Source organism: Musca autumnalis, unplaced genomic scaffold (assembly GCF_047663935.1).
Source record: "Musca autumnalis isolate F117 unplaced genomic scaffold, ASM4766393v1 scaffold_1, whole genome shotgun sequence".
Classification (NCBI taxonomy): domain Eukaryota; kingdom Metazoa; phylum Arthropoda; class Insecta; order Diptera; family Muscidae; genus Musca; species Musca autumnalis.
This window is the reverse complement of record NW_027411644.1, coordinates 109,858,662-109,879,427: the sequence shown is the minus strand read 5'-3', so window position 1 is coordinate 109,879,427 and position 20,766 is coordinate 109,858,662. Positions and strand designations below refer to the sequence as shown.

Sequence of the window (20,766 nt, the reverse complement as noted above, 5' to 3'; positions counted from 1 at the left end):
AAATACACTAATCTATCTGATTAATCTGTTGATAAGGTATGCGTTAAAATGTGAAGACTGTTAAAAATGGAAAAATAAAATTTGATCGTTTTTAAGATGGGAAGACCTAAAAATGAACGAATATGGAAGCAATTTGCAACAAATCCAAGCAACTCAAAGGCAGTTCTTTGCAGATACTGCAACACGGTTTACAAATTCCCAAATGTTAATAAAATGGCAAAACATTTGGTCAACTGCGTCAAGTGCCCAATTACGTTAAGAAGTGAAGTAAGTGAAATGATTCCAAGTGAACAGAACACCCTAATGCAAAATTCTAACCACTACAGAGATGTTTCAAGCGCATCAACTTCCCTTCCACCATCAAACTCGAGCCTCAAAATATGCGATGACTACAAAGATAGCCTTGAAGAGAAACTTGCCAGAGCAATTATTGTATCTGGAGCTCCTTTTTCAATGGTTGAGCATCCACTTTGGCAGCAATTTTTCGAAGAATTGAATCCTTCATTTAAATTACCAAATAGAAAGACAATTTCCAGCAAGTACTTGAACAAGATATATGATGAAACTTCGAAAAACATTACTGAGCAAGTGAAGACAGCAAGTTACATGCATCTGCAGTGTGACGGTTGGAGCAATGTGCGCAGTGAAGGTGTAATCAACTTTTTAATCTCAAAGCCCGAGATGGTGTTTGTCCGAAGCTTGGCAACTGAAGACAACAAGCACACCTCAGCATATATCGCCGATGAGATTATTAAAGTAATGAATGTTTACGGTGAGCACAAGTTTATAGCTCTCACTGGCGATAATGCTGGGAATATGCAGGGTGCATTTAAAGAGGTTCAAAAGGTATATCCTCAAGTAGTACCACTAGGATGTGTAGCCCATTGCCTTAATTTGCTCAGCGAAGACTTTATAAAATGTCCCACTGTGAAGAACTATTTTTTACTAGTTATTGATATAATCAAAACTATTAAATACAGTAAGGTCCTTTCATGGACATTTGCTAAGATCTGTAAAGGAAAAGGATCTGGAGAACAGCTAAAACTCCCAGTTAAAACGAGATGCGGCAGTTATGCTACTTCATTAAAAAGCTTAGTGAACAGTGAAGTATCCCTTCAAGCCTTGGCTGTTCATGAAAAAATAACCCTGAGTCCAACAACAAAATCATCATTACTCTCGGAAGATTTTTGGAACACGTTAGACATCAATTTACAACTCTTCCAACCTATAGCAGAATGGACAACCTTTTTCGAATAAAATCAACACAATATACATCGTGTGAATTTTGCATTTAAAGACATTCGTAATAAGCTGCAAAATACATTAACAGCAACAAACGAAATTAATGATGACGAAAAAAAAAAGAATTATTGTCATCCTTTGATAAAAGGATGAAAAAAACGATTAAACCCATACATTTGGCAGCAAGTTTACTTGACCCCAATAGCGTTGGGCATGACTTAAATTCATCTGAATTTTTAATTGCGATGGAATTTATTCATGATATGGTTTTAAAATTTAATGTAAATGTAATGACGGATCTAGCAAACTATAAAGCTAGAGAGGATCTATGGTCAAAAGATTTTGTATGGAGCTGCGTACAAGAAATATCTCCTACTACATGGTGGAACAGTGTTTGCGTCACAAAAGAACTTACAATGATAGCGGTTCGTATTTTGACTGCTCCATGCACATCAGCAGCCACAGAACGCTCATTCAGCACTCACAGTTTTATGCACTCCAAAAAGAGAAACAGATTAAGTGCAGATACTGCTGCAAAAATATGTTTCATATCTCACAATTGGAATCTCTGCAATAGAGCGAAAAATCAAAGGTGTAATTCCCAGAAAAAATATATGCCCTGAGGAGGAAATCTTAAATTTATCTCCAATATTGGATGAATCACCATCCACGTCCAGTGGTATTACCCACTCTACGCCTAACTCTTCCATAATTTGTATTGGGAGTGATACTGATTGTGACAGTGATGTTATGATCTAATATTGCAAAAATATTGTGTTTAAATAATAGGTTTAATTGTTCATTGTATGCCGTTTAAATGTACATTAATAAAATTTACTATTAAATGGACCATGTAATATTTCAGACTGATTTTTGTCCTAAATTACTTATATAATAGTTTTTACCCACAATTTGGGTAAATACCTGGGTATTTACCCATTTTTACCCAATATGCCCAAAATAATGGGTATTTACCATTTGGGTATTTACCCATTTCCCATCTCTACAAATATGAAGACAATTTTTTAGCAACAAATTTTTTAAAATCTGATGCAGCAAAATTTCTTTTATTTGATAGTAAATAACTGAGTGAATATTTAAAACAACAAAAATGAAAAAACAATATTTTTGTCAGCAAAGTGACTGTAATCGATACAATGGAAAATATTTCGCAATTTTATAGTTTTATTTTTGGACTTTCGCGCTGCTAGATCTGTCGTTTCGACCAGTGTGCGGTGCTGAGAACACTGTGGGGTTGAGCCGTCAAGGTACCCACGCTAATCATCACCACCTCATACCCCAATATTTAGGAACGCACGTTCATAACCATTCCTGGAGATAAGTCTAGGTTTTTATAGAGTCTTCATGGTATCTATTACAACGCTACACACCCGAATGTATTAAGGATTTTATTCGTGTAGTTCGTGTTGATAGAATTCGTCCCTGAAATAATTAGGTTTACGGTTTGTGTCACCTACCACAAATGTACTCTGGAAACTGCCAAAAAATATTTTGTCACCTATGCATCTATTCATAATACCCCGGTTACACTTAACCGGATTAACCCAGTGAGTTTGGATTTAAAATGTCAATTCCATAGCGCAAACGTCAAAAAATCCTCTCGAAGTGGGTTAACCCGGCAAAAAACTCTAGTGTAATCGTACTGTAAGACATTTAGGTTAATCACTCATGTTTTGGTTTTTTGTACAGTCATGGGTTGACGGAAGTTAGCTGTCGTCAAAACCGAATGATTCTTTTTCAATTGTCAGAATAACTATCGGATATTGAGACTGAACATAAATACATACTACTAAATTTGATAATCCAATCCATTATTGTCCAAGGTGGCGTATGAAGTGTGATAGTACACATACGACCTATAGGACGTTTTTCGTTGTGATGATTTCCATTCGCTCAAATATCCTGCAAATTTTAAGGGAATTTTAATTTTAACCCCAACGTTACAAAAAGGGCCACAGAATCTGAAAGCCTCCCCTAATACACAATTATTGTGAAAAGGATTTCGGTTTCGTAGTCGGTATTCTATTCAATTCTGTCAATAGATGAAGATTAAATTAACCTAGACTGAAGGTATATCTCTGTCGGCAAATCCGACTTATACTTTTTTAATTGTTTTATATTTGTTGTTTCTTAATACAACACACATGTTATTTCTTATCCTTCTGCCCATGTACGCCATGCTTCTGATCCAAATATTAGCAAAGGTAGCATCATTGTCTTGTAGAGTGTAATTTTTGTTGGGTGCGACCTCACGCATTGTTTTTAGTCAGCTTACCAAGGCCAATATAGCATTCATTAACCAATATTATTCTTGACTATATTTCAAAACTAATGTTATTTGTTTTATTTATGTTTGTCCGAGAATATTGGAGGCATGAAACCTCTTTTCTGCCGATGTCACTCAAGACCTCTTAAATAAAACACATCGTATTTTTATATTCTTTCGAATTCGTATCATTGTTTTTGATTTTTTTTTATTTATTTTCAATAATGTATAGGTTTTCTTTTTCATTTTCATTACACGTTTCTTTCATTAATTTTCTTTGTGATTTTTATGGATTTTCACATTATTCCGTATTACATTTAGTACATCATTATTAATAAGTTCCATATGTGTTGTTGTTGTAGTTTGTGTATTGTTGTGGGTGTATATATAGTTTGATTTCCATTCGATAATATTATTAATAATAATAATGTATATATAATTAATAAGTAGATATATAGACTTAAATATTCCTTTCTTTTATATAGAGTTAAATTGTCTTTGTATTTTTTTTTTTCATTTGTTAAACATTTACGATTTGTTTGGGGGATTTTGTTTTCGTACGCTTCGTTTCATTTAACTTGAGATTTGGGTTTTGTTTGTTGTTGTTTTTTTTTACATTCAATTTCTAATGAAATTAATCGAAAAAATGTAAATAGTTGAATATTTTTTATACAATCTTTTCTGTTGCACATTTTTTGAAAATGTTTTTATTTTGTAAGTATTTTTTGTTTTGTTTTATTACTCTATTTTTTGCTTGCAAATGTAGTTTTCTATTTTATTTATTTTTTGTTTTTAATAAAATTTGAATTTTTTTTGTTTGGTTTTTTTGTATTTAAGCGAAAATTGTTATCATCATCAGTTTTTGCTATCACAATAAATTGTTACAATTAATAGTTTAGTGTTCTTGTTTGTTGTTTTTTTGTAGGAGTTCTTTAGATTTCTTTGTTTTGTTGTTGAATTTTTGGAATATATTTTTGTTTTTTTTTTTTTTTTGTGAGTTTATTGCAAAAGTTTTCATTCGTAAGTGTAAAGTACCAAACACCACCACTGGCCATATTTCTTAATTTTACGGTCAGAGAGAAAGGTTGCTAAGTGGTTTTCAGTCTCCCCCATCTGTCGCACCCATGAACTGAGAATTGCCGTAAGTAAAATAGCATTGACTGTTTTTGAGTTTCATAAATAGGACCTTTTACATATTTTACGCATTTTCGTTCATACAATTCAATATTTACTGGCTTTGGGGTTCTCAGCCTTTTGAGGTACTGGTTGAGGCAAACCGCCGCTTTGCTTCTTCCATGACAAACTCAAAAAGTTCTACAATGAGAAACCCGTAAAGTTTTGGCATTTCGAACTGTAAGTTTCGAGGTCAATCTGGTCTCTAACCACTCACATAGCAAGTCAGACAGCGGAATTGCTGTAGGAGGTTATTACTGGTCACTCCCGCATACGATCAATGATGACAAACAAGTGGGAAGACAACAATATTAAGGCTTTGTGAAGACTAGGAAGAAACCGAAACGATCGGATACCTTTTCTGTGCACATTTCTACAATGTACATACATGGATGTGCTCGGTCTGTTACATCCGCATTAACGACACTCAAACTTCGGTGAGACGCAATATATACTGGAAGTGGTTGCATCTCAAGGGTTGCTCTGGACTCGTCGTTCATATGAGGGCGTGAACACAGCCCCAGTGAGTCGTTGTCATCATCAGAATACGAGACTCCCCAGCAGGCACCCCAAAAGCATCAGCACACGCAGCACTTAAGACCAACCGTTGCTGAGAATGCGTCCTCTTTGCTATCTAATTACAATGGACATAGAGGTAAGACCAAGGAAATAGTGCATTTTAGGAGTCGGAAGAATATCAGGGTCGCTGGGGTCTAGGAAATCAAGCTCAACAACAACTGCAGCTTACAACGTTGCGATGGTTACAACGTAGTGAGGAGTGTGTTCAACACAGACCTATCTCGCTTGATGTCCTGGCTCTAATGTCCCGAACATGGAATGTATGGGGTAGCAGTTAGGTGTGGAACTGCCGAGGTAGATTTGCGTGTATACATGCCGCCTCTAAATAGCAGTTCTCCAGGTTATAGGCCCAACATTAGCCCGCTTTTGAAACTTGGGGAGAGAGATTAATGTTTATCTTGAGTTGTGGCATTCGGTGCTCGGAAATGACCAGAGGGGTATAGTGTTGGCTGACTAGATTGATAACTCCATAATTAGCGGAACATGTCACAATTCTCTAGATGTAACAAGTGGTGTCACCTGGAAAGCCTTCGATTATCTTGGGTCAAATCATTTCCCCATAATTGCCTCTATCAACAGGCCGTCCGACTTTATCACCTTTGAACGCCACACTTTCTTCAATCATGGTAAAGCTAATTGGCCTAGTTTCAGAAAGTTCACTAATTACCACTTCAGAGATCTGCCCCACCCTTCTGATGTTAGGGTAGCAGAACGGCCGTTACGAAACATCATTACTGGTGCAGGTGCTCGAGTACCCGAAGTGAGAGCAAATGAGCCTAATTAGCTGCGTAGAGCCAACCTCAGGGAGCTAACACTGGAAGTTAACAGGTTGGCCGATAAGCATAAGCGGAACAAGTGGTTAAATCATCTGAAGAGTTGCAACATTGGAGCCGGAATAAGTGAATTGTGGACAACGGTTATGTCACTCTCAAACCTTGGAGAGAAAGAAGATAGGACCTCAGTCAAGTTTAGATGTTACGCTGACTGATCCGAAGTTTACTACGTCGCATTAGACCTTATTTAAAGCGTTGAATCCTGATAGAATCTCCATGGTAATGCTTAAACCACTGGGTGAACAGGGAGTTGAGTATCTAACCAAAGTTCTCAACCTGTCGCTAGCCACCCACATCGTGCTCGATGTTTGGGAAATGAAGACTCTGGTACTGACAATCACTCCAAGCTGTTTGAGGATATTGAGCAGACTACCGTCCGGCCAAGTTTGAAATGTTGGATAAGCAATTATATGTTTGGACGCCAGTCGTACGTGGAATTCAGAAACAAGAAGTCTAAGCCCCGGAAAGTGAAAGAGGGAATTCCCCAAGGTGGGGTGATATCTCCGGAACTCTTTAACCTCTATCTGTTCTATATTCCACCCCGTTCAGAAGACATTGAAATCAAAACGTATGCGGATGATTGTACCATCTTGACGTCAGGTACCTTAACTGATGTCATTTGTGAAAGGCTGAACTCGTATTTGACTGACTTTACCACCTTTTTCCGCGCGAGGAATATTCATATATCCGCCACTAAGTCAACTGCCACTCTGCACTGAGTTGAATGTCATTGTCGATGGTAGCAGAATTCCGACCACCAACTACCCCAAAATTCTAGAGGTCACATTCGATACCACATCGTACACGTATCATACAGCTATCTGCGGCAAGATGAAATGTAGGAACAAGGTCCTCAATTCCCTAGCCATCAGCACTTGGGGTGCAGATAAGTTTCTTTATCTGTTGACCACATATAACGAGATAGGTAGGTTTGTGGTAAGCTATGCTATGAATATACGTGCAGTGCGATGGAAAAATATTCAAAGATGTCAGAATGCCGCCGTGAGGACTGCAGCAAGGTGACTTCTCATGCCTTCAGTGGATTTTCTATATAAGGAGACGAAGATTCTATCAATACGGTAACACAAAACCATGATTTCAGTGCACTACTTGCTGCGGTGTTACCGTGAGAGCCATCCTAATCGTCATAGGCTGGGTACAACCGGTCTCCGCCTCCCCACCTAGGCATATCCGGAGGTATCTTCATGATGTAGAGAGAGAGGTCCAACGTTGCAAGAGAGAAGAAACCCTAGATCATCAAACCTATCAAGCCGGATTGAATAGCATTCAAACAGATACAGTCGGAGATGCCATAAATAACTATCGTTTGAATGCAATCCTCGGAAAATATTCCCCAACTATCGCACCTGAGGAGTGTCAGATGCCACGACAATCCACAGTAGTTTTGGCTTAACTACGTTCGGGATGGTGCTGCCGTCTATATTCCTATATGGCAAGGCTTTGTTCCAAACTTTGGATCTCCTAATATTTTGTCCAAATGTAGTTTAACTTCCACTCCTTAGGGTACTTCTCCCACAAAAGTTCAACATTTTTGTTCGAAGATCCTTTGGAAAATTATACCGTTGCTTCTCCTTGTGATCCTGCTTAGAGAGATATTATGTTTTTCATGGTCAAGTTTCCTGATATAATGGACCAAAAGCTCTAAATTATACGGTAGTCAACTGAAATGACTGGAGGTCGCGGTATCTGTTTCCAATTATATATTTTTGCCAGACAGTTCATATGTCCAAAAAGGGCCACAAAATCTGAAAACCTCCTAAAAACATAACTATTAGGGAAAAGTATTTTGGTTGCGTAACCGGTGTTCGATTTTATATAGTGTATATATGTAAACACTGACAACATAGACTGATACTTTTTTATCCATCCTTGATTGTCCCATTCATTTTCCTGTTCCTTCCCTTTCTCGTTTCCCTTGTATCTTCTTTTATATTTTCAGAATAAACAGAACGGACAGCTTGTCTCTGAGTGAAGTGGCTGTTCCTCAACAGTGGCAACTGCGCATTGTACAAGCTAACCTAACATTCCGATCATACTAAACCCTTTTGTTAAACGGATTTTCTCCCAATAACGAAAACGTTTTTATACCCTCAGCATTTATGCTAACGAGGGTATATACACTTTCATACGGGCAAAATGTGCCTCATCGAAACAATGGTTTAAGACCCCAAGTATGTTTTGGACGAAATCCGTTTCAGACAATTTGACGTTGATTTAGCCATGTCCGTTTGTCTGTCTGTCTGGCTGGCAGGAGCGCACGATAACTCTCGAATGGATCAACCGATTAGGTATAAAAATTTGCCTTTCATAATATTTTGCCCAAAATAAGTTTAAGTTCGAAGATGGGTTATATCGGTCCACTCCTTTCGGTACCTCCCCCACAAAAGTTCGAAAATGTTCGTAAAATTTGTGCGTACGATAACTCTTGAAGGCAGTATTCTATTTGGTCCATACTTTTCTCATCGTGAAATTTCTACCAGACTTAGATGAGATTCCAACATGGACTCAATCGGTCCACTCCTTCGGGTACCTCCCACACAAAATTTCGGAAAAGTTCAGTTTAGGACCTGCTTTCGAATCGCTTTGATTTTTGTAATAACAACTTGTAATCACTGCCCTCCATACGACAGTACAAGTCTCATCAAGGGCAAGTCCATACTTCCTGAGAAAGTAGCCTGGAATGTGCAAAAAACCCTATAACACCGTGTGTAGTGGTTAGAGCGTAGTATAACTCTCGAAGCGATCTGCCGATTCGGTGCAAAATTTTGCCTTTGTAATATTTTGTCCAAACTTAGTTTAAGTTCGAAGATACTCCCCATCGGTGTACTCCTTCAGGTACCTTCCCCACAAAAGTTCAAAAATGTTCGGAAACATTGTGCGCACGATAACTATTGAAGGGAGTTACCGATTTGGCCCATACTTTACACGTCCTAATATATCTACCAGTCCACTCCTTCGGGTACCTCCCACACAAAACTTCGGATAAGTTCAATTTAAGACCTGCTCTCGAATCCCTTCGATTTTTGTTGAAGCTACTTGCATTCGCTGCCTTCATTACGGTAAAAGTTTTTCACGGGCAAATCCATACTTCTTAAACAGCCCAAAAGGTTAAAAAAACCCCTATGGCACCATATGTAAGGCTGGAGATCATAAACTGATCAATCGATTTGGTCCAAATTTTGGCTTTTGTCATATTTTATCCAAGTTTGGACAAATTTTCCGTTCGGAGATAGGCAATACCGGTCCACAACATCCGATACTTCCCCCCAATATTTAAAAAAATGTCACTAAAATACCATGCACGATATCTCTTGAACGGACTTAGGGTATATTTCTGTCGGCAAAGCCGACTGATACTTTTTTACTTGTTTTTCTCTATTCAAAGTTGCTGGTTTGCCATTGAATACAATCCACATATCCGTAGACAGAAGTAGTTGCATGCAAAACAGGTGTAGTAGGTGTAGTGGTGTAGGATATTACACAATCGGCTTAGCCGCTAGCAGCCTCTCTTTTATTTTTCAATCAATTATTATATGTATAACTTTTTTGTAATTCATCTGCTGTTGCTAAGTATTCCAAAAGTCGGTTTTCCATTGTTCTTTTGGAATTTAAAAATGTTTTTTAACTTTGCGTCTTTTGTTGAGTTTGATTTGTATATTTGTGGGCCATTGTTTTTGTTTTCTATTTTTCTTTACAATTCTATTTCTATATTTACTATCATTTACAAATCGGCATTATTGGTTCAAACAAATAATTATTTACAAATTATTCTTTTCTTAAAAACAAAAAATAATCAATATTGAAAAGCAGTACTTTTTCTCTCTCGTTCAGTTAAAATTTGATCGCAAAAAAGTTTCTTTTAGATAAATTTTGAAAAAAACAGCTCTTTTTCATTCTCTCTCCAAGATATTGGAACTTAATAACTGGACATTACAGCAGGGCTATTCTAGGACGAAAATAGGCTGCTCTTTTATTTAATTTACTACACTGAGTAGGAAAACATTATTTATTTTTCGTCTCTTGAAACGGATGGAATTTGTTTATTCTATAGCCTAAATCCACAGTATTTCAAAACAAACAGCTAGCCTATTTTCGTTCTGTTTCTTGTTTCAATACAAAACAATGGCCACCTAAAATCAAACTCGCAAATGTTTCTTTGTTTATTAGACAATATGAGTATTTCATTTGATTCGAACAATAATTCAGGACTTTTTATAGTTTATTTGTTGTTTCTTCTTTTTTTTCAATAATAAAAATATATTTTTTAAATTTATTCTTTGTATATAGTTTGTGTTTTCTTTTGTTATAATTTGCACACATTTTAAATTTACAAATTCTAATAATAATAAAAAATATATTTTATTTTCAATATTTACGCATTTTATATATTATACAATTAACGTTTTGTCAAAAATATATATAAAGCCTTTTAAATAAATAGTATTATTACAAAAAAAAATCTATTTATTGGGTAATTAATTCTCATTTAATATAGTTGAATTACAATAAACATGCACATATATATCACTACTAAATTGCCTATTGCAATATAAATATATAATTTTAAATATAAAAAACAAACTAAATTATATTGCAAATTTAAAAAAAAATATATTTTATTTTGTTTTAGTTTTAGTATAAAGGACTGCTTTCTATGAAAATCTTATTTTTTCTTCCATTTTTCAGACTTATTTGCAGATACTTCACAAATATTTTTAAGTCTTCTATGAGTACAAGAGCTAATGCATGATAAATACCAGGGATCAGCTTTAACATTCAAAATCGTTCATCGCAAATGGACACAAGCCTTCCCGTAATGTCACCAGGCACCGATGTAGCCAGAGGGGCTCCGGGCCCCATCTGAAGTGGTAATTTTTTAGACATTTTTGGTATATTTTACTCACAAAAGTTCAAAATTTGTCTATTGCTTATGAGAGATCATATTTTGAAACGAGGACTAAATTTAGAAATGGGAGTATATTTGGTGCAGCATTTTTGTACTATACGCTGTGAAACATTTTACAGCAGAATGATTCTGATTTACTTCACGGCGATAATAACATGACGTATCCAGGCCGCATGACAAAATCCATGTTGTGGCTGCTTCGATGGGATGTAACCACAGATCCACTGGAGTTAGATAAGTAGGTTTGGCAGGGCAGTTGAAAAAGTGCAGTGTGTCGTGCGGACCCATGCCGCATACTGGGCAGATGTTTTACACGGCGCGACCAATATCCGCCCAATAAGAATTTAGGCGACTGCAATATCCCGAGCGTAGTTGAGCCAAAACTACTCTGGTTTGTCGTGGCAGCTGACGCTCCTCAGCTGCGATAGATGGGGGATGCTCTCCGAGGACTTTATTCACACTGTATTTGCTTATGGCCTTAGCAACTGTGTCCGTGTGAATGCTATTCAGACCTGCCTGATATGCCTCTTGATCTAGGGGTTCTCTCCTATATTGTTGGACCTCTCTCTCTAGAGCATGAATATCTTTCCTGATATACCTAGGTACCAGCAGATGGTGATCGGGATGGCTCTCACGGTAACACCCGAGCAAGTACTGCAGCCAAAGCATCTCATTGCTTTGCTTTACTGGAAGAATCTTTACCTCCTCATGTAGATGGTCCACTGAAGACTTGAGGAGGCACCCCGTTGATGTTCTCAGGGCGGCATTCTGACAGGTTTGAATCTTTTTCCAATTCGTATCACATACTGCCCAATTATGAATACAAACTCCCCGTGAGTTTTGACTTTCTGCCGTTTCAACTTAAAGGGAAAAGTGAGAAAACTCACGGGGAGTTTGTATTCATAATTGGGCTGATTATCTGGGGACCAAACTGGAGCCGCGTAACTTACCACAGACCGACTTATCGCGTTTTATGTGGTCAACAAGGTTTCTTTATCTGCACCCCATGTGCTGCCGGCTAGGGACTTGAGGACCATGTTCCTACTTTTCAGTTTGTCACATGTGCGCACGACATGAATGTATTGTCGAATGTGACCCCTAAAATTTTGGTGCAGTTTATGGTCGGAATTCTGCTACCGTCGACCATGACATTCAACTCTCGTCCAAACTGCGCTGTCCATGTGGTGAAAGGTGGTAAGATCGCCTAAATAGGAGTTCAGTCTCTCACAGATGTCATCAGGGTAGGTACCTGACGCCAGGATCGTACACACATGCGCATACGTTACGATCTCAATGCCGTCTGGATGGGGCGGAATACCGGAAAGGTAGAGGTTAAAGAGTTCCGGAGATATCACCCCACCTTGGGGAACTCCCTGTTGCACTCTACGGGGTTTGGACTTCTTGTTCCTGAATTCCACGTGCGACTGGCGTCCACACATATAGTTGACTATCCAACGTTTCAAGCTAAGCCGGAGGGTTGTCTGTTCAATGTCCTTAAACAGCGCGGAGTACCTGACTGTATCAAAGGCTTTTGATAAGTCAAGCGTCACCATCACTGTTCTATCACACGGCGGTCTCTGGTTGAGTCCTTCACAAATATATGTGGAGATGGCGTGCAGCGCTGTTGCTGTGCTTCTTACGGAATCCATGCTGATGATCGGCATCTGAACAGATACTTCTAACACTGGAGAGGACTAAGGTCTCAAGGGTCTTTGCTAAGGGCGACAAAAGCGAAATCGGCCTGTACGATACACTTTTGCTGGCACCCTTTCCTGGCTTCAGTAGCGGGACCACCCTGCCCATTTTCCAGAATTCGGGAACGATGATGGTAGCTAGCGATAGGTTGAGTACTTTAGTGAGATACTCCACTCCCGGCTCATCCAGCAGATTCCATCAAGACCCAACGCTTTGGATGATTTACCGTTCCATATGGCATTCGCAACATTATCCATTGTAAATTGTGATGGTTCATCTTCGACAGGAAGAGATCTGATGCGACGTAGTACTCTTCTCTTCGCCCTGTCACTCCAGGGGTGCTCGACAAACTGTCGATTAAAATAACTTACGCACCTCTTCGGGTCAGTCAACGTAACGTCGTCAAACGTGACTGAGGTCTTATCTTCCCTCCCTCCAGGTTTCGAAAGTGACTTAACCGTTGCCCACAATTCACTTAAACCGACACCAATGTTGCAACTCTTCAGATGATTTAACCACTTGTTCCGCTTATGCTCTCCGACCAGCATGTTAACTTCCAGTGTCAGCTCCCTGACTCTGGGGTCACTGGGGTTGGCTCGACGAAGCTCGTCACGCTCAGTGGCTAATCCCGTCGCCTCTGCTTGAAAGTTTGGTCTTACTTCGGGTATTCGAACAACAGGTATATGGCGAGCGGCTGCAGCAGTGATGATGTTTCGGAACTTTCTTTCCGCTACAGGAACATCAGAAGGATTGGACAGTTCTCTGAAGCGGTGATTGGTGAACACTCTGAAACCTGGCCAATCAGCTTTCTTATGATTGACGAGGGTGCAGCGTTCAGAGGTGATGAAGCCGGATGGTCTGCTTATGGAGACAATTATGGGGAGATGGTCTGATCCAAAAGAAATGACGGACTGCCAGATAACGTCATTTGTCAGACCCTCTAATTCTGGTAGGAGCGTACTCATTGACCGAGCAAAACACCGCTCAACCAGCGATGTACCCCTCTGGTCGTTTCCGAGGCCCGAATGCCACATCTCATGATGCGCATTAAAGTCCCCCAAGATCAGACGCTTATGACCTTCCAAAAGCTTGCTAATTTTAGGCTTGTAATCTGAGATACAGCTATATCTCGGCGGAATGCATACGTTCAGCAATTCTATTTCGGCAGTTCCATACCTGACTGCTACCCCCATACATTACATGTACGGGTCATTAGAGTCAGGCTCAAGCGAGATAGCTCTGTATTGAACAGACTGTGCAAAATGAAAGCTAGTCCCCCACCTCCACTTCTGGTGCGATTGCGGTTGTAACCATCACAACGCTGTAAGCTGCAGTTGATGTTGAGCTTGGTTTCCTGCACCTCCACGACCTTGATCTTCTTTCGATTCATAAATTCCACTATTTCTTCGATCTTACCTCGGAGTCCATTGCAATTAAATTGCAAAACGGATGCATTTTCTGGGATTGGAACAACAACGGCTGGTGTTAAATGATGCGCGTGCGGTTTCTGTTGAGGGGACTGCGGGGGAGTTTCGTAATCTGACGAAGGCGTTTCGTAATCTGACGACAACTCACTAGGGGCTGCGTTTGCGCAGCAACATAGTCCCTGCCGTTCTTTAACATCAGTCTCATCTGCGCCCCGATCGAAGAGTATCTTTCTCCAAAGATATATTATACGAGTGCCTAGAGAGAGTATGTGACCGCTGCTCTCATCATGGCATTAAGATTGTAATGCTAATGGGTCCATTCCGTATTGCGACACGAGTCATGTCGCGTTGCCAGATGCAATTTTTACGTTACGTACGGCAATATTCGCCTGACGCCGTCAAATGTTGTCGCCATAACGTTCATTTTCCGGCGACAAAAAACGAGAAATTGAAACGTAAGTAACATTTTCATTTAAGTGAATTTATTTAATATTAGACACGGTTTTGGTGTTTCAGTACTAATAAGACCGACTCATTCTTTTGATGAGGTTTGAAGGATGTTGCGGAGCAATTAAATAGTTGTCGTCCACCAACCCGTACACCAGATGAATGGCACAGAGTGTGGACTCATTTTAAATCCAAACTAAAGTAAAAAAACGTTTTAAAATAAGAAGAACATTACAACTACAGGAGTGGACCATCACAAGAAATATCTTTGTCGTCCATGGAGCAAGCGGTAGCAGACTTACTGCAAATTACTATGGTTTCAAATCTTGCAGGTGCGATCTAGGGAATTGAAGAGACATGGGATGATAATAACAGTAAAATTGGACAATCTGCTGAAGTTGAAAATGAAAGACCTCAAAATGAAGTAGAAATTGACAACGTACGCTCCACTGGCAGGAAACGAAATAAGTAAATAATGATAGAAATACATTTCCTGAACATTTCAAAGTGGCGGCTTACAACGCTCGTTGCCGTCAGGACTAGGCGAAAAGAAAACGATAACTTAAAATTAACTAAATAGAAACATTTATATGGTAGAAAAGTTTAAAGACAGATAGCTAGAATGCAAATCCTGATATTCAGGCTATTTTGTATTAAGAGGCGTATTATTAACACCAAATTAATATTACTAATACACCCAAGATCTAATAAGTACCCAGTAAACCGTATCGAAATCGGTACGCGTTTCTGATGCTACATCCGATTTCGGATCCGAAATCGTAACTAATTTACAACGAAAGTTGTACATATCGTCGGTTTCATGCTTAAGTGTTCCATACGCCATTTGCCTGATTCGAGAAAAACTCAAGTTAATGTTTAAGGCCATACAGGATAAAAATGGTGCAATAATCCAATACTTTAAGAGCTCAGTTCTACTTAACTAAACTCATAGAATATATCAGTAGTTTATTTTAGTCAGATATCTGTTATAGTCTAGAAGTTATAGCAAATTTTTATAATTGCAAAAAGTTGCTGAATTGTTCCATGGAATCTTTTTTTCATGTTTTTGGCAGTTTGTGTCACATGGAACACGTTTTGCCACATTTCAACCAAAACACTTTTTATCAATCGTGTTCCACCTCCCTTATATGAAGTGCTACTGCGGAGTTTAAAAATCAGGACTTTAAATGAAACATTTATTTTTCTCATATAAATACAATAAGGACCATTATTATAGGTTTCTTAAAACATTTATTTAAGGGATTTCTCCCACTTATCACTATTTGTTTGTTGTAAAAATATCGATCGGACAAAACGGATTGATATTTTGCATATCTAAGGTAACATAAAACATTTAAACGCGATTTTCTTATAATACCATTTTTGTAGTCGGTTAGCTTCAAGTCGAATGGACGTTTCTGCGTATATTTTTGTTTACTTACATCAAAATTTTGTCTTTAAACTATGGATTTTTTGTTTAAACGATTGATAAATTTTCGTTTTCATAAAACAATACAATATTCAAAAATATTTGGATTTAGAAACTATTATTCTTCAGTTTTTAAACCAAGTCCTTTAAAACAATTTGTTCCATAAGCCACACTTTTCCGTAACTTAGCAAAAATGGGCAATTTTTTGTTCCAAACGCCATCATTTTTGGTGCGGAACAATTCGTTTTTGTCTCTTTTTGTTCCATACGCCAAACGACATGGATATGGAACTAAAAAGTTCAAAGTTGTTTTGTTCCATACGCCAGGCTTTATGGATATGGAACAAAACCACAAGATTTGTTGAGTCACAAAGCGGATATGGAACATACTGGCATCTGAATATCTCAGAAACTATAAGAGATAGAGAAAAACCGACTAAAAAATCTGAAAGAGCATGGTTCAAAACCTTGTAAGGTACCTTTATCTCAAAATGTCAAAAATGGCGTATGGAACACTTAAGCATGACACCGACGATATGTCAACAAAAATTCCGGAACGAAATTGGATCGGACCTTGGGATATTGGGAAGAGAAAAAACTGGCTGAAAAATTTCCTTACGAATATTGAAAATAAATTGAAAGATTTTTTCCGAATGTTCTTCCGAAATTGTTCAGAAATGTTGGATATCCAACATTTGGTTTGCTGGGTAATAACATAATATTTGTTCACTACAAAAACCAGACAAAAACAAAGCATTAATTAAGAAATTTGGGGTCATTATTATGTGTTCTTTTACTATCTGATGGATTTGAAAACGCAAAATAAACCAATTTAGAGGCATTAAAAATATAATTTTTACATTGAAAGTTATTGCCAAGGAGCTCCTACTTGAAATTCAATCATCACTTCTAACTTTATGTTAACCGGAAAGCTATAAATCTGTTCGGTAAATCCAAACTATAACAAAAGAAGACATATGATAATGGGGGTTAGTGTTTCTTCCTCGCTAACCAAAAAATCCACGCCTTCAGTGCAGTGGAATTGCCTGCTCTCGAATCGATTTTTGCAGCAACTTTTATTTGCTGGCTCCATTACGAAGGTACACTTTTTTAGGGGCAATATATAATATTTCCTGAAAAAATGGCACGGAAGCTGTGAAAAGCACTACGGCACCAATTGTTGTGGCGGCAGAGCACGATAACTCTCGAATGGTCCAAAATTTTGCATTCCTTATATTTTGACCAAACTTAGGGGTCGATTATGGATAGCAACCCAACTCCGGTTGCGTTGCCCACAGCAAATTTAGTAATAGAATTTGCTATTTCCGCATTAAAATTTATACTTTTTACAATGAAATTAATAGCTGAAGGTTCAAAGCACTGATTTTGATTGAATTTGACAAGAATTTCCGTCTTTTTTGTCATTTTAATTGCACGATTTTCTCTTCTGGCAACGCAACTACAGTTGAATTGCTATCCATAATCGACCCCTTAGTATAAGTTCCTTCGGGTACTTCATCCACCGAAGTTCAAAATTTTCGCTAATATGGCCCGCGCTATATCTGTTAAACGGAGCAACCGATTTGGTCCAAACATTGAGTCTCCTAATATTTTTTCCAAATGTTGCTTAACTTCGAAAATGGTACATCTTATCGGTCTTCTCTTTAGGGCACCTCCCCCACAACAATTCAACATTTATGTTTAAATGCAGCTTACATTCTGTTCGAATATCCCTTGGTAATTAATTCCGATGCTACACCTAGTGGTCATGTTTACAATGATATTTTGTTTTTCATGGCAAATCCATGCTTCCAGACGTAGTGGTCCAAAACCTCTAAGTTATATGGTGACCAGCTAAAATGACTGGTTTGGAACTATGCCGATGCATTCCTTCAGGTACCTCCTCCACAACACTTTTGAGCTTTTATCTAAATATTTATATACTTTTGTCTGTAAGTCCGTACGTCCAAAACGGGCCACAAAATCTCAGAACCTTCTAAATACATACCCAACAAAATGTTTGTAGCCAAAGAAGTAGTTGAATCATGAGTGCAAGTGATTTCTGACTACATGTTTTTACGTGAAAGAAGTCATGAATTTTAAAAGGGCATGGTGCAGTGAGGATACTGTCTTATTTGCTTCTTAAGCATACATTTTGCATTAGTTCTTTGTAGTGAATAAATATACATTCCATGGAATGCAAGCATTTTGAGGATATGGATATTTAGAAAGTTAGATTTTAATACTAAAAAATACCCCAAAACATCTTTTTTTAGAAAGTTAGCTTTTAATACTCAAAAATACCCAAAAACATCTTAAAATGCTTCTTGCATAGGGTCATGCAAAAGAGGTGATGAACATCTAAAATTGATTGCATCCTAGCTGCACCATGCCCTTGTAAAAATCATGACTTCTTTGACGTAAAAAGACATAGTCACTTGCACTCATGCAGTCTGACATTTCTTGCACAGATTATCTTTTTGGATACAAACATTTTGCTGAGTAATTAAAATACCATAAAATAAATTGTTTCTTGTGTTCTTAAGAATTTTATTTGCAAAAAGTTATTATAAATAGTTGTGTCTTTTTACTTTTTCAGTAATAATTATTCAGTAACTTCTTTTCAGAGAGTAAGGGAGATTTTACTCTTTGGTACGAAAATAGAGAAAAAAGTAAAAAGACAGCAATTAGTAAACTTTAGCAAGATAACAGTTGATAACCAAAACAAAAACATTGGCGCCAATGCATGAAAGAAAAACTAAATCCAAAGCAATGAAAAAGTTCTTCAATTTTAAGCAAAATAAATAAAAAATAATTAATATATTAATAAAACAATCAATAAATATAGCTGAATCGTAATATTTAATATTTTCCACAAAAATAAGATAAACATTGAGCACCTGACCATTAGCAGATGATTAAAAAACAGCTTATCGAACTTGCTAAAGGTTGCTGGGAAAAATTCTTTCAGCAACTTTTAGCAATTTCTCAGCAAACACCTGTCAAACTTGTTCTCTCACTTCGCTCTCTTTTACTGAACTTTTGTGTAAAAAGACAGCATTTAGTAACATTTCGTAATAATTATTACAAATTATCACGTAAAAAGACACACCTAATGTAAACATTGCTAAAATGTGAAAATTTTATGAAATGGATTCAAATCGGACATTGTCAAAATGTGAAGAACGGAATGCATTTTTCATGACTCTGCGTGGACTGCTTCTAAAAAAGCTATTCAATCACTACTTCACATAGAACTTCAAATAAATGTTGCTGGATAGTTATTGGGGAAAAGGATTTCTGTTGCGTAGTCGGTATTCAATTCGATATTGCCAATGATGAAAGTTACAATTCACACAGGCTGAGGAAAGCCGACTGATGCTTTTTTACTTGTTTTTATTACTTTTTAAAATAAGATATATTTTGACAACAAGAGAAGACATCAGCTGGGCTCACAGGGTCAAGTTGTTGTGCTTTCCATCTCCCTTGTAACTTCACGAATATATTTTGGAACTTGTACAGAACTTTTTTTAATACAATTATCGACTTAGACAAATTGCAGAATCTTGCAATTTTTACATCTTGACATTTGTTGAGTTGAAAAAGTGAGTACGCCCACTTCGCATACATACATGCATATTTACGAATTTTAAGCACCTTAGTCAAATATTTGATAAATTTAGTTGTAATTTGACATTTTCAATTCTTCGTTGTGGGAAAACGTTAGGGTCCTTCAGTTTTCCATTATACGTAAAAAATCTTCAAATGTGGCAGCCCTTTTCACGATACCCAGCACCTGCTCGACCATCCCTCTGTTATTAAAACCAAATTAAGCGACTCAACTCCTTCAGTTGCCAACACGTAACCCTTCGGTTATAGCGGCCGATTTCGTCGGTCGCTTTACCGACTTTATAAGCGATTTCGACAGTAGTTATATTATTGATTCAAATTCCTTTACACAAATTGTTACGAAATAGCTTCTGAGTTCTTCTCGAATCAGGCAAATGGCATATGGAACACTTAACCATGAGACCGACAATGTACTGCAGTGAAGTAGTCCAATTAAAATTGTGACTTGATATAGGAAAGCTTTACCTATCACCGCCCTATGCCTCCGACAAACCGACAATAGCCGCAAGGAAAATGGCCTCAAAAAATTGAGTTTTCACTTTTTACAGTATCTTGCAAAATCGTCTACACTAATTAGTGTGTATCAGTACTGTCCAAGACTTGGAAAAAACACTGTCTCCATTGCAAACACCAGCAACAAAAATACCCATGTGCTTGTGCACTGGAGAGAGGGTTTTTGCAATGTTAAATTTCCACTGGTGTATAGGAATAGCGCCGAAATCTAAACTTTATTCCATCTCTAAAAATCAAACCAATAATAAATCAAACAAAAAATAAAAGACCAATTTTTGTTTTTGTTGTTTGCACGTTTTTTTGAGTATAATATAAAATAATATTTAACAAAAGAAAAATATAGCTTAAAAACAAAACACTAAGTATTTCAAATATCCTTAAAAACTGTACATAGAAAGTAAATTATAAGATTAAACGTCTTCAGCTTTTTTAAAAATAATATTATATGTCTGTAAATATATATATATTTATAGATTTGTATATATTTATAAGTATATATAGAAGTAAGTTGTTGTTGTTAATTTTAGTAAGTATGGTGTGTTAAACTTGTTATTGTGATTTTTTTCTTTTTCATCATCTTCTTA

The 20,766-nt window shown here is 37.3% G+C and overlaps 1 protein-coding gene across 1 annotated transcript; it reads left to right on the top strand.

Annotated features, from left to right (window-relative positions):
• Positions 1-213: 213 nt before the first annotated feature.
• LOC141398664 (uncharacterized) lies at positions 214-1,257 on the top strand. Its single transcript, XM_073976229.1, has one exon. It carries the CDS (start codon positions 214-216, stop codon positions 1,255-1,257), a length of 1,044 nt encoding a protein of 347 aa, XP_073832330.1.
• Positions 1,258-20,766: the final 19,509 nt, after the last annotated feature.

Excerpts from the sequence above, each read along its gene's own strand:
- LOC141398664 (XM_073976229.1), top strand. The coding sequence starts at position 214 with ATGGCAAAACATTTGGTCAACTGCGTCAAGTGCCCAATTACGTTAAGA.